Below are 14,307 nucleotides of genomic sequence, written 5' to 3'. Positions count from 1 at the left end.
AAATACAGGGAACTCTTTTTTGTTGTGTACCCAATGACCATAAATGGCTATGGCAGTTTTTTGAGACACACTGTTGGCAAAAAACCTGCTTGATGGGGATGCATTTAGCCAGTGCCAAGGTGTTAAGATATTGGTGTTTTAATTGAGAAGAGGCCAGATAAATATTTCTTGTATTTGTGTTAAGTACAATATTTTATTTCTAGTTTTTTCAGGCTGTTTAAAAATCTCATCTCTTAATGGGACAATAATTTAATCAAAATAATAGTCAGTCTACAGAAATGTCCCAGTTAAAAAGTTTCTATGTAACAATTGACAGCATAATTCATATATATAAAAATATGAAAAGAGGGACATAGAAAGTCTAGAATACCTATACAATACGTTGAAAGCTCTATACTGTAGTTTGTACTGTATGTATGTGTACACACTCACATAGAGACAACAGAAAGATAGGAGCAGAGAGAGCAGCTGCATGTTAATTTCTAACCAAGCTGTCTGTTTCAGGTCGCATGCTGCTAAATGATTCCAAAAAGGGCCCCTCCCATCTACATTATCGTCGCCCCTATGGCTGTGCAGTATTGAGCATCATGGATGTACTTCAATCAATCTCTGAACTAAAGGAAGAAAAAGATTTTGTTCTAAAAGTTTACACGTGAGTAACTCACCACAGGGAGAAAGAAATTGCGTGAGCAATTACTATAGGTCAGGTGTCTTAATACTACATGAATACACATGTGCCACAAACCAGAGATTCAGCACTGAGCTATAAATGACATGTAAAGGACTTACAATTTTTTGTGAGATCCTCTCCCTGACAGGTTAGCATGACCTGCTCTCATGCATACAAACAAATAACCTAAATAAATCTCTTGCAGAAATGTGCAAGTGTGTGATGCTTACGTTGATGAATTCTCCAGCCTTCTAATCCATTTTACTTAGCTGGCTGATGCTAATGCTGAGCTCTTTAAAGAATAACCATTGTAGCCCACTTTTCAGATGTTTCTTTTCATAGGGAAGCAAGCTTGGGGATGGGGGGGAGAGCATGAGCAGGGAAGTTTCTACTTGGCCTTGCTTTCTCTTACAGTTGCAAAACAGCTAGTGAGCCTGTAGGAGATATACTAAAACTACATGCAGCTCCATTTTAAAGATATGATGTTTCAGCCAGGTTGCGTGACAGGAAGACACATTTTGGAATATTATTTGAATATACATCACTGGGGAAAATTCATAAACTGTCCTTTTTCCTGTTTCTTACTGCTGTTGCTCTCAGTGCTACTAAGCATAACTTTTAAAAGCTTAAAGAATGGCTAGAGCAGTATTCTGCAATCTGGGGGTGGGGGAGAGAGAAGCCTAGGTTTGGGTACGGGGGGTGCAGGGAAGAAGAAAGGAGCAGTAAGGGTGGGGAAAGCTGTATGACCATAGATCCGCTCTGAATGTCCACTGCAAAAGTGCTGCTATGACTAAATCTTTTGGCATCTCCTTGAAAAACTACGTTTCCTCCCTGCACTTGATGCTGTTTCCTAATGCACATGGCTATAGGAGCAACTCATGCATACAGGACTACAGTTTTAAGAAGCACATCATCAACTGAAGCTTTGTCTCTGCTCCCACAAAAGAGTACGTCTTCAGGAGCATGTGTCCAGGCTTACAGATTTCTGATGGACACCCCCACTTCTGGGGGAAGGGTGAAACAGGCAGGAGGGGGCGACCAGGAAAAGGCAGCAAAACATAGAGCAAACGTATAAAAATAGAAAGCAGAAAGGGGGGGGGGAGATGTCGGGGGTAAAAAAAAGCATGGAAACAGGGAGATTGAGGGGGGGAAAGAGAGAATGGATAGAAAAAAGCAGAGATGCTGCCATGCCATAAAGGGTTGTGGGGGCTTCCGTGGAGCCCATAGACCAGTCTATAAATAAAAGCCAGGGAACCACTGGGTTAAAGACTGAATTGTTGACTGTCATTCATAATATGAGTGAAGACTTTGCTGATAGAAAAGCATGAAAAGTTCAAGCATATTTCTATTTTTCAGACAAGTTTGTAGATTGAAGTCTTATTTTGAACCTTTAATATGCAGTTTACTTCTAGCTTTAACCTCAGTGGCATCATCTGCCTTTGACCAGTTTAAGATAAATCCGTCAGATTTTCCAGGCTAAATTGAAATTGTCTGTTTGGCTTCTATTCACAACTGCTCACAGGGGCTGCTTTATTGGATCAATATTGCTTTCTGATGGTTAATTAAATAGAGAACATTGGCAGTTATTTCCTCAGTGTGCTGGGATTGTTCATGGACTGTCACTTTACACGGGAGGTCCACTAGTAGTTTACCTTCATACTTTGAAAGATGCTAATCAGATTAGTGAATAAATACCTACACACACCTGACCCAAGACTTTCTTCTACCTGCACATTCCCATCAAAATTCAAATTCCGTTCCATACTGGTGTTTGAGTGACAGACTTTTTGAAAACATGCTGGCAGGTTTAATTGCCTTAAAAGCAACCATGAGCTGTTCTTTCGTCCCAATAGATTGTTTTGCAATAACAAGCATTAGTATTTTAGCTGTTGCTTTCAAAGGTTTACAGTCTGAAATATTTTTAATTTAAAAAGATAAAATACTCAGATTTTCAAGGTTGAAGGTGCTTTCTTGTTTTAGGAGCATTAATAGAGATTAAAATATATGTTAAATTTGGGAATTATGGCTGTAAATTCAGATTATTTTCAAAGTGATTTGCTTGCAGTTCTGGAATTCTTTAGTAGATCTGTGTGGGATTTAAATCCACATGTACTATCAGTCTGTACAAGCTATACCATGCATTTGTTGTTGAAGGGCTTTGTTAACACTAGCTGTAGGAGAAATGATGGATGGATACTGTGTTGGGTCAGAGGTTTAGGTGTCAAACAAAGTAAGGCTTTTGTACTGCTTAGCAGCTGATGGTCCTGCAGCATCCAATAAGGATGATGAAAATTGGCAAACATAAAATTTCTTCTGGACAACTTGGTCTCTGAAACAAGTGAGAAAATATTCATCAGTTCTCTCAGTCATCACCTCTTTAAATAACAGAAAATGATAAAATGTGCAATAGCTCATGCCAGCTTCCATTAAAGCAGATTCAGTCATTGGTGCACTTCTCCTTCACTCATGCGTGTCTTTTCAAATACCTTTTGTTTAGATTCAGTTTTGTGTTCTTGTGAACTGTGCCCACTTCTGGACAAAAGGCTATTCATCTGTATTAGTAACTAAGGGCCAGATTTTTAAAGATATTTAGGTGCCTAAAAGTACACATAGGAGCCTAGTGGGATTTTTCAAAGCTAACTAACTCCCTCTGGGACTTAGGCACCTGGAACTTTCAAAAGTGCCTAGGTGCATACATCCAATGGGAGTTAGGCAGCTTTGAAAAATCCCACTAGGCTCCTACCTGCATCTTTAGACACCTAAATATCTTTGAAAATCTGGCCCTAAAGCATTGTCTGTGTTTATAATGGCATAATATAACTTTAGGAACCATAGTATAACTGTATACTTTAAACTGTATACCTTCTTTTCAGTCTATCAGCAGTTTATGTATCTATTAGAAAGTTGTGAATGCCAAAAGGAAGCTAGATTTGAAGATAAGAATGCTAATTTCTTCTTCCTCATTTAGCAGAGACACCACCAGTAGTACAGGATGAAGTGCTCTATCTTTCTCTTCAAAAGTATCAGGATTTAGAATTTAAAATTTCACATGCAAAATTGTACACTCTGTTTAAAAATAGCCTTATCCTAAATGTACATTGAGACTTTGGTTGTTTTTTGTTTGTTTGCTTTATTTCTTCTAAAGCACTATACAATATTGAAGTAAAAAATACAAAAGTTGCAGGGTCAGATGTAGTATCCTGATGGAATCCTCACTATTTTACTGGTGGATTTTATTGTTTTCTATTCCCTATGTGGGCTGGCATACCGTCATTGAATTGATGCTTGTACTGTACCTAGAAGTATGTGTCATAGCATCCAGTGTTGTCATTTCTCTTGTGGTGTATGCTATTTCTTTTGACCTACATTTTATATAGTTTATATTATAGGATATTTATATTCCTTTCACATTGCAGTAACCCTCATAAACATCACTGTTTAACATGGTACAGATTATTCCTCAGACCTCACAATTATTTAATTTCTTTTCTAAATTTTAAATTAATTTTTTTACTTATGAAAGATGTTGAATTGACAGCGCTGGGAACGGAAGTCCTCTTTTTAACCACAAATCAGATAAAGCATGTTAGGCACTTCCCTACACTGCCAACTACTTCTGTGCTTCAACAGAGTTCCCATAGGTTCAGGGGCAGCTCTATGTATTTTGCCGCCCCAAGCATGGCAGTCAGGCAGCTTTCGGCGGCGCGCCTGCAGGAGGTCCGGCTGGTAACATGGATTCGGCGGCATGCCTGCGGGAGGTCCGCTGGTCCCACGGCTTTGGCGTACCCGCCACCGAAGCCGTGGGATCGGTGGACCTCCCGCAGGCATGCTGTCAAAGGCTCCCTGACTGCCGCCCCCACAGCAACCGGCAGGCCGCCCCCCACGGCTTGCCGCCCCAGGCACGCACTTGGTGCGCTGGTGCCCGGAGCCGCCCCTGCATAGGTTTCTTTTCAGAGTCCTATGTGAAGTACTAGTAATACATGCAATGACCTCACTAGATCCTCCCTACCTATGACCAGGTGCTCACACTTTTGCTTACCCAGAATGGCCAATTCTTGTCTATATGCTGTTTCCACAGCCACCATCATCCCAACCTTTAGGCTGCAGCTTTACTGCTTCAATTAATTCCCTGAATGGACCAGGCAGCCAAAAGGTTGTGCATAAAGTTAACTTTTCCATGGAGAGAGATGGGTAAATCATTTGGCCTCATTGACTGCAGAATCAGACAGAACTGCTATTGGGAAATAAGCACTCTGGGTGCTGCATTAGCCATATGCACCTGGGTCAGGAAGAGTGGCTGTGTACATTTGCATGGCCCTAAGGTCACTAGCCGGCTTCAACCTTGGCCATAAGGGGCCATTCTGGGGCAAGAGTGTCATATGGTTCTTGGTCTACTCAAGATAGTTAAGTCCCAGGCAGACTGCGAAGAGCTACAAAAGGATCTCTCAAAACTGGGTGACTGGGCAATAAAATGGCAGATGAAATTCAGTGTTGATAAATGCAAAGTAATGCACATTGGAAAACATAATCCCAACTATACATATAAAATGATGGGGTGTAAATTAGCTGTTACCACTCAAGAAAGAGATCTTGGAGTCATTGTGGATAGTTTTCGGAAAACATCCAATCAATGTGCAGCGGCAGTCAAAAAAGCGAACAGAATGTTGGGAATCATTAAGAAAGGGATAGATAAAAAGACAGAAAATATCATATTGCCTCTATATAAATCCATGGTACGCCCACATCTTGAATACTATGTGCAGATGTGGTCACGCCATCTCAAAAAAGATATATTGGAATTGGAAAAGGTTCAGAAAAGGGCAACAAAAATGATTAGGGGTATGGAACAGCTGCCATATGATGAGAGATTAATAAGACTGGGACTTTTCAGCTTGGACGAGAGACTACTAAGGGGGATATGATTGAGGTCTATAAAATCATGACTGATGTGGAGAAAGTAAATAAGGAAGTGTTATTTAATCCTTCTCATAACACAAGAATTAGGGGTCACCAAATGAAATTAATAGGCACCAGGTTTAAAACAAACAAAAGAAGTAATTTTTCACACAATGCATAGTCAACCTGTGGAACTCCTTGCCAGAGGATGTTGTGAAGTCCAAGACTATAATAGGGTTCAAAAAAGAACCAGATAAATTCATGGGGGATAGGTCCATCAATGGCTATTAGCCAGGATAGGCAGGGATGGTGTCCCTAACCTCTGTTTGGCAGAAGCTGGGAATGGGCGACAGGGGATGGATCACATGATGATTACCGGTTCTGTTCATTCCCTCTGGAGCACCTGGCATTGACCACTGTCGGAAAACAGGGTACTGGGCTAGATGGACCTTTGGACTGACCCAACCTGGCCATTCTTATGTGTCTCTGCCCAGACTATCAAGCTGGCCAGTTTGGTGGAGATTTTATGATGTGGATATCTGTGTGCTTGGAGTTAGACTGACACTACCAATCCATTGCAAATACTATAGGCCATCAGTTGCCACTTTCAGTCACTATCAACTTGGGGTGGATTCAATCCAGTGACCTAAAGGTGAAAGGTGTATATCTCATTATCTATCTATTCCTCCCTTTTTTTTTAATTGCAGTTAAAGAGTGAAACGAGTGAGCTTGTCAACCTGTTTTGCTCCATCATTATTACTCTTTGAGTGCATCCTCCCAGGTCTTTTAAGTTTAACTTAACATGCACAGGGACATAAAATTTCTGCGTTCCAGCAGTCCATCTAGTCAGGCAGTCCATCTGGTCCTGTATTCTGTTTACAACTGGTCAGAACCAGAGATAAGAACCTTTAAGCAGGCATATGTCGAATAATCTGACTCACATATAGGTCTCATCCTGATTTCTGTTAGCTAGTGATTGTCTTAAGCCCTGAAGTACAAAGTTAATATCCCTTCCAAAAGTTATATTTTCATTAAAAACAACAACTCTGGATGTTCTTGATATCCATATAAATATCCAATTGCTTTTTGCATTTTGCTGACTTCTTGGTCTCAACAACTTTGTCTAGTGATAAATTCCACCGTTTAACTACATGTTGTGTGAAAAAGCATTTCCTCTTATTGGTTTTGAATTTCCTACTTTTTATTTAATTGAATGTTACCTTATTCTTGTGTTACACACACCCTGCAAGCCTTTTAATAGAACAGTGTTCTGTTCTGGATCTTGACCTTTTCCCCACTCCGAGACAGTTGGGCTGCACCTTTCTTCCTCATATACTAAAGGAAGTTCAGGCTTAACAATACTCTTTATGCCTTCATGGAAGATTTGCAGTGTTCTCAGCCACCATTGCACTCCCCAATCCTGGAACTGGCATATTATGGACCGATCCCCTCAGCATAAGTTAGAACAGTCTAAAGACCTCATACCAGCAGTCAGGGTGGTGCTCCCAGTGTATAGGGAGGTGTGGGTGGGAAAATGGGAAGAGACTATGTGATAGAGAAAGTATTTCTTGTAAACCCTTGATTAAAGAGTGAATGAGGTGAATTTGTGGTGAAAGTGGGTGTAGGAAACAGCCTTGAGGCAAAAGTAGCAGCTTGGGCTGAGATCTAATGCGGGCACCTTCTACTGTTTAGGAGTTGTCTGGGGCTGAGGGTGGGAGAACGCTTCCCTTTTTCAGTCAGGAGAGAAGTGTGCATAGACACAGGGGAAAGAACTGTGGCCTGAGTAAAGCAAAAGTTTGTTTCATGCTTCTGGTTTGGATGGAGCCTGACAGCTTTAGCTAGTCTCAGGGTATATCTACACTGCAATTAAATAACCATGGCTGGCCCATGTCAGCTGACTCGGGCTTGTGGGACTCAGGCTAAGGGGCTGTTTAATTGCAGTGTGTAGATGTTCAGGCTTGAACTGGAGTCTGGACTCTAGGACCCTGCAAGGAGGAAGTGTCCCAGAGCTCAGGCTCCAGTCCAAGCCCTAATGCCTACACTGCAATTAAACAGTCCCTTAGCCCGAGCTCCGCGAGCCCAAGTCTGCTGTAAACATACCCTCACAGTGTACAATTGCCATAACTGAGCTACTCAACATAGGGCCAGATAAGCTTTTTTAGATGGAGAATATAGGAAATGTAAATGAGACTGAAAGGTATATAATATTTAAACAGGGATTTTACAGGTGTGCAAATCAGAATGGTTGTACAAAAATTCAGTTTATCTTACCATTCTTTTAGAGCCTGCCTTGTTGTTGTTAAAGATTTATGTCTGAACAAGATTGTTCCTCTCACAATCCAATTTTTCCTGCTTCTTAATCCTACTGTCATGTTATAACCTTGAAAAGAGGATATAATACCACAGCTCCACAATTATAAACTCATTACATAAACCATGAAAAGATTTTCTTTATTAATAATACATTTTAATTATATACCCATAAAACTATTTTTAAAATGAAGTAAAAACTAATAAATCTAAATGTATACATCATTTTTATCTCACTTTTCTTGGTTGCTTGTGTTTTTATATTTCTGTATGGCCTTTTTGTCTTTAATTCTTTGCTCCTTTTACCTTATCTCCATTGGTTTTCTTTTCCATCTTCCTTAAACTGATCTCACTTTTTTTCTTATTCCTGCTTTCCATTTTCCTTTTTGTCCTCTCTTCTACAGTCCTATTACTCTCTTCCCCTTTTTCCTCATCTGACAGAACCTTTTGGCTTTAAAATTCCTTTCTCTTATTGCGAGTATATTGCCTAAATGCTTTTCCTCTTGTAACACTCCTTCATTGCTATTTGCCCAGCTGGGTAGCGCCTTCATTTTACTTCTGCCCCAACAGTGTTTGACATTATAGCCTAATGTTGTGTGGGAAACATTCAGCATTGTGAATTTACTATGGAAGCAACCAATGAAAAAGGAAATTTGGACTGCAAAGAAGGACTTTTTATTTAAATAGAAATATATTTGATTACTAGTAAAATGCCCAAAGAAAACTATGAAAAGTTTATTAATGATGAATGTATTTAGGTCTAAATTTTCAAACTTGGATGCCTAAAATTAACCAGCTAGAACCAGATCCTTGGCTTTGGCCAAAAAGTATACAGTGCAACTTAAAAGGGTGGTTGGTGCAAAAATGGCTTTAGGCCACCTTTGTGATACCTAGGTTTTGGGCCAGTTTTGTCTTAGACAGGTCCTCTGGCATAAGGTTGGGTAGGCTAAGGGCTGCTCTAACTTGCATGTGCTTCCCTAAAACAAGTCACAATACAGAATGCAGGGTAGGCAAGTAACATGGGGCTGCTTGTGGGTAATGTGTTAAAAGCATCTGCTCAATGTTTGCTTGTTTCAGAGAAAGCAAACAAAATCTTGTGATGTAGATAGAGAGGCATAAATTGGCAGTCATATTGTGTTATATAAATGGTATCATGTTGCAAATATTGTCTGATATTCAGTTCATTTATGATAGGGACAATCTTAGAATAGAAAGGTATATTAAAGATCAAATTTATTTGATGTTCTGGAGAAGGAATTGCAAAGAAAGGCCAGCTAGATTTGGCTTTAGTAGTTTAGGAAGAAAGGGACCTGTGAAAGGATTCCAGGATCTTGAAAGGAGAGGAATGGATTGATGCCAGTTAACTGAGAGAAATATAGTTTCAAAAACAAGAGGTCAGTGAATGAAATTAAGGAGGGATTACAGTATAAGCAATTTGGGCCAGGTTTCTTAACACAAATGATGGCTGGCATATGGAACAAGCTGCCAGAGTCAGCAATAGATTTAAACCAAAAAAAAAAAAAAAAAAACCAATTCAAGAGGGAGTTGGACACATTCATGGAAGCCAATGTTACCCAGGATTGTAGCACTATCCAATTTATTAGGTTAAAGGATGAGAGAATGTAAAGTTGATTTGGAGTTCCTAGCTTTATCAGGACAGACAGCTATTTTCATTCAATAAAAAAGAAAATGGCCAAGAGTGTTCTCTGAGAAAGTACTTTGTCTCCTTATGCTATTCCTGGAAAAGCTTGGGGCCATAGAAATGGCCAAGGGGTTTCTTGCTCATCATGCAGTGGGTGGGAAAGCTTTAAAATTGTATCTAAATTGAACAATTCTAAATGTACTGCGTAGGCTGTATGAAATCTACTGAATTATTGAATTTACCAGTACAGTATCACACAATACAAAGAGAAGCATTTATTTAGACAATAGATATCAACACTGACATGGGGCAGAGATGCAAATCTGCAGTATCTTGAGATAAAAAGTACAAAGAAAACACACTTTTTCCTCAAAAGTAAATTTAATGCTGGTGAAAGGAACAGTTCAGCTCTGTAAACTAAAGTCCTGTACCCTCAGAACAACATCGATAACAGCAGTTCAAGCTTCCCTACACTGCCCCTCTTGTATACCTCTACCTTTTTTTGCAGAGATCTTCTTTAAGAGTGAGAGGGTAGTTCATTCTCCCTATCTAGCATGCTGCGACAGCCAACAGATATGCCAGATGTGACTTGGGAGAGGGATATTGATATCTGTACAACTAAGATTTAGATTGAGACCTTACAAATCTGGATGAAACCAGTGGTCTAGAAGTGAAAGGGGTCTATACATACCCCACTACCAAACTTTTCAGTTATTTAATTCCCTTTTGAACATATTCTGGGAAAATTTAGTTTTACTTTTTAGCTCTTTTTCCATCGCTTAGATGGTATGCTTGATATATAGCATCCTGTTTCCTGTTGTCCACACAGCTTTTTGCAGGTAGAATATTCAGCATTTTCTTAAAGGCTGTCAGGCTAGAGCAGAGCTTCTGGTAACTCATTATACCTGACAGAACATGTGTTTGTAATGTGAAAACTGTAGAAAATGACCAGTTACTTCTTTACAGTAGCCGGTTACACCTTATGCCATTGAGTGCTCAAGTTCCACAAACATAAATGCTGGAAAATTGTTGATGTTTTTGTCTGTCTTGACAGCAGCTGGTTTTTCTCCTATCTAATTTTGCCAACATTATGTGCTCTTTTAAAAAAAGAGGAATTAACATGCTTCATACAAGGAAAGCCTCAGGGTAAACTGCTTTTATCTTCCTGAAGTTTTGCAGCATCTGAAGTTCCAGCATCTGAAGTTCCAGCAGCTGAAAGCTATGGTCTGTAAAGATGAACAAATGAGGAAAATCAGTAGGGCAGAGGTTTAATTTAATAACAAGCCAACATTACTTCAGAATAACTAGGACTCACTCTTTGCTGTTGAGGAAAAAATATATCATGACTTCAAAGGCATCTTAAGAAGTCTTGCAGCTGTAATATATTCAAAATAATCTGGCCAGTAGTCAGAATTGAGAAGAAGATCTTAGTCCTGGTCTAAGTTTTTGTACCAGAAGAACTATATCAGTTAGGAAAGATTGGGGGGGGGGGGTGTTCTGGTTTTTTACTGATGTAGTTATATTAGAACCTCAGAATTACAAACTGACTGGTCAACCACGCACCTCATTTGCAACCAGAAGTATGCAATCAGGCAACAGCAGAGACCAAAAAAGCAAATACAGTACAGTGCTGTGTTAACATAAACTACTAAACAAAATAAAAGGAAAGTTTTAAAAAAAAGATTTGACAAGGTAAGAAAGCTATTTCTGCGCTTATTTCATTTAAATTAAGATGGTTAAAAGCAGCATTTTTCTTCTACATAATCAAGTTTCAAAGCTATATTAAGTTAAGTCAATGTTCAGTTGTAAACTTTTGAAAGAACAACCATATCATTTTGTTCAGAGTTACAAACAACTTCCATTCCTGAGGTGTTCGTAACTCTGAGGTTCTACCGTATATATACAGCTGTACAACCTCTAGTTTAAATGCTGTTATATCAGTGCAGTGGTGCCTTGTACCAGTATAGCTTATTCCCTTTCATAGAATATCAGGGTTGGAAGGGACCTCATCTAATCCAACCCCCTGCTGAAAGCAGGGCTAATCCCCAAACAGATTTTTGCTCCAGATCTCTAAATGCCCCCCTCAAGGATTGAACTCACAACCCTGGGTTAGCAGGCCAATGCTCAAACCACTGAGCTATTCCTCCAATATGGGAATATACCACTATAAGGACTTTTATACTAGTATAACTTCATCCACACTAGGAAAGGTCATACTGCTTTAACTATATCAGTATAGATAAAGCAAGACAACTTTAGTGATATAAAGACAAGCTCTTAGTGATATAAATTAGACAAGACAAGGAACAAGACCAGATCATTTATCTGTATCATCAGAACAATGACACTTTGTTAAGGTTCCATTTAAAAGTAGCTTGAAAGGGGTTAGTAAATGATTAAGCAAGTCCATAGAGTCCAAGAGGTCAAAGGGTTGCTTATAACGATGGCTTATACTTATAATCATCTATAGCAGTGGATCTCAAACTTTTTTTTTCACGGACCACTTGAAAATTGCTGAGGGTCTCGGCGGACCACTTAATGATCTTTCCAAATGTTGTTTGTACCGTTAGCTTACTATTGTAAAGCGCTTTGGATAAAAGTGCTATATAAAAAATAATAATAATAATAATAATAATAGTTTTTGTTCTACAAATAAAAGCACACAACTCATATTTTAATATCAGTAGTCTTACCTTTCTAATACAATAGATGTGCCCTCTCTCCCCCGCCGCAGCAGCCCCTGAACTGGGCTGGGAAGGAGGGCCCTCTCTCCCCGGTGGCAGCAGCCCTGGAGCTGGGGAAAGTCGCCTCTTTGGCCACCGCAGCCCTGCATGTCCCAAATTCCCCCCACCCCCTCTTCTCACCCCACTGCCCCCTCCCACCTACCCCCTATTCCCCCCCAAGGCCACCACCTCACCTTACATGTGCATCTTCTCCAGCATCCAGGCACCTAATTAGTAGAGCCATGCCTGCGCAGCTCCACTGATTAGGTGGGTGGCCCTTCATTCTCTTGTGTGCGGCTGCCCAGGCGCGCACCTTAGAGGGAACTATCCACAGACCACCTGAATGGAGCTCACGGACCACTGGTGGTCCGCGGGCCACAGTTTGATAACCTCTGATCTATAACACATTCTATGGGATGCTTATAACCATCTTTGACATGCTTTAATGTCTGTTAAGCATTTATTAACCCTTTATATAAAGGTTCCATTTCTAAATGTTTTATAAAGTGTGAGTATCAAAATGTAAAGAAAACCCATAAAAAAAAAAGAGAGCTTAAAGAACTCAATTAGCTTTGTAGCATCACAGTAGTGATGCTATAGTTAAAGCTCTGTTAGGTTTTTCAATTCAACTTGCTGCTTTTGAAGGCAGTAGTTAAATGTAGATTGAAACAGGAGAGGGAGCTTGCACTGTGTAAAAACCTGCAAGGCTAGAACCTGGGACCATAGAGATGCTGGGCTGATGTCACCTCCGGGGTTGCTAACCCTCCAGCATTGTCTTGGAGTCTCCAAGAATTAAAGATTAATCTTTAATTAAAGATTATGTTATGTGATAAACCCCCAGGAATCCGTCCAACCAAAATTGGCAACCCTAATCACCACAGGGTATTTGTATCATATCCAATCCCAGATCCTCAAACATGTCCGCGGATATCTGCAGATTTACAGGGCTCTATCACAGGAAGCTCCTACAGGAGGACCCTATGAGGCTAGACCCAGTAGGAAGTACCAACCGGCAGGACCTGAGTGGCAGTGCACTGATTGATTGGCTGGCTGGCTGATTGGCTGCCAGTACTTAAGACAGGAAGCCATGACAGGGAGTTGTCTGAGCAATAATAGACTCATAGACTTTAAGGTCAGAAGGGACCATTATGATCATCTAGTCTGACCTCCCGCATGATGCAGGCCACAAAATCTGACCCACCCACTCCTCGAATAATTCTCTCCCATGACTCAGCTGTTGAAGTCCCCAAATCATGATTTAAAGACTTTAAGTCGCAGAGAATCCTCCAGCAAGCGACCCCTGCCCCATGCTGCGGAGGAAGGCGAAAAACCTCCAGGGCCTCTGCCAATCTACCCTGGAGGAAAATTCCTTCCCGACCCCACAAATATGGCGATCAGCAGAACCCCGAGCATGCGGGCAAGGTTCTCCAGCCAGACCCACATTGACCATTGATACTAATTACCAGCGATGGCACGTTATTGACTTATTGACTAAAATCACATTATCCCATCAAACCATCCCCTCCATAAACTTATCAAGCTTAATCTTAAAGCCAGAGAGGTCTTTCGCCCCCACCGTTTCCCTCGGAAGGCTATTCCAGAACTTCACTCCTCTGACGGTTAGAAACCGTCGTCTAATTTCAAGCCTAAACTTCCCGACGGCCAGTTTATATCCATTTGTTCTCGTGTCCACATTAGTATTAAGCTGAAATAATTCCTCTCCCTCCCTGGTATTTATCCCTCTGATATATTTAAAGAGAGCAATCATATCCCCCCTCAGCCTCCTTTTGGTTAGGGTAAACAAACCGAGCTCCTCGAGTCTCCTTTCATACGACAGGTTTTCCATTCCTCGGATCATCCTAGTAGCCCTTCTCTGTACCCGTTCCAGTTTGAGTTCATCCTTCTTAAACATGGGAGACCAGAACTGCACACAGTACTCCAAATGAGGTCTCACCAGCGCCTTGTATAACGGAAGCAGCACCTCCTTATCCCGACTAGAAATACCTCGCCTAATGCATCCCAAGACCGCATTAGCTTTTTTCACGGCAACGTCGCATTGCCGACTC

General features: G+C 40.5%; 1 protein-coding gene across 1 annotated transcript in view; it reads left to right on the top strand.

The window, feature by feature from the left end:
* DOCK3 (dedicator of cytokinesis 3) overlaps positions 1-14,307 on the top strand; it is a 611,447-nt gene that overhangs the window by 393,425 nt on the left and 203,715 nt on the right. The window contains exon 11 of the mRNA XM_065408097.1: positions 505-652. Within this exon, the coding sequence (XP_065264169.1) occupies positions 505-652 (148 nt within the window). The remainder of the gene's footprint in view (positions 1-504; positions 653-14,307) is intronic.

Source organism: Emys orbicularis, chromosome 7, assembly GCF_028017835.1.
Source record: "Emys orbicularis isolate rEmyOrb1 chromosome 7, rEmyOrb1.hap1, whole genome shotgun sequence".
Classification (NCBI taxonomy): Eukaryota; Metazoa; Chordata; order Testudines; family Emydidae; genus Emys; species Emys orbicularis.
The sequence above is the reverse complement of the archived record's forward strand: the minus strand, read 5'-3'. Positions and strand labels throughout refer to the sequence as shown.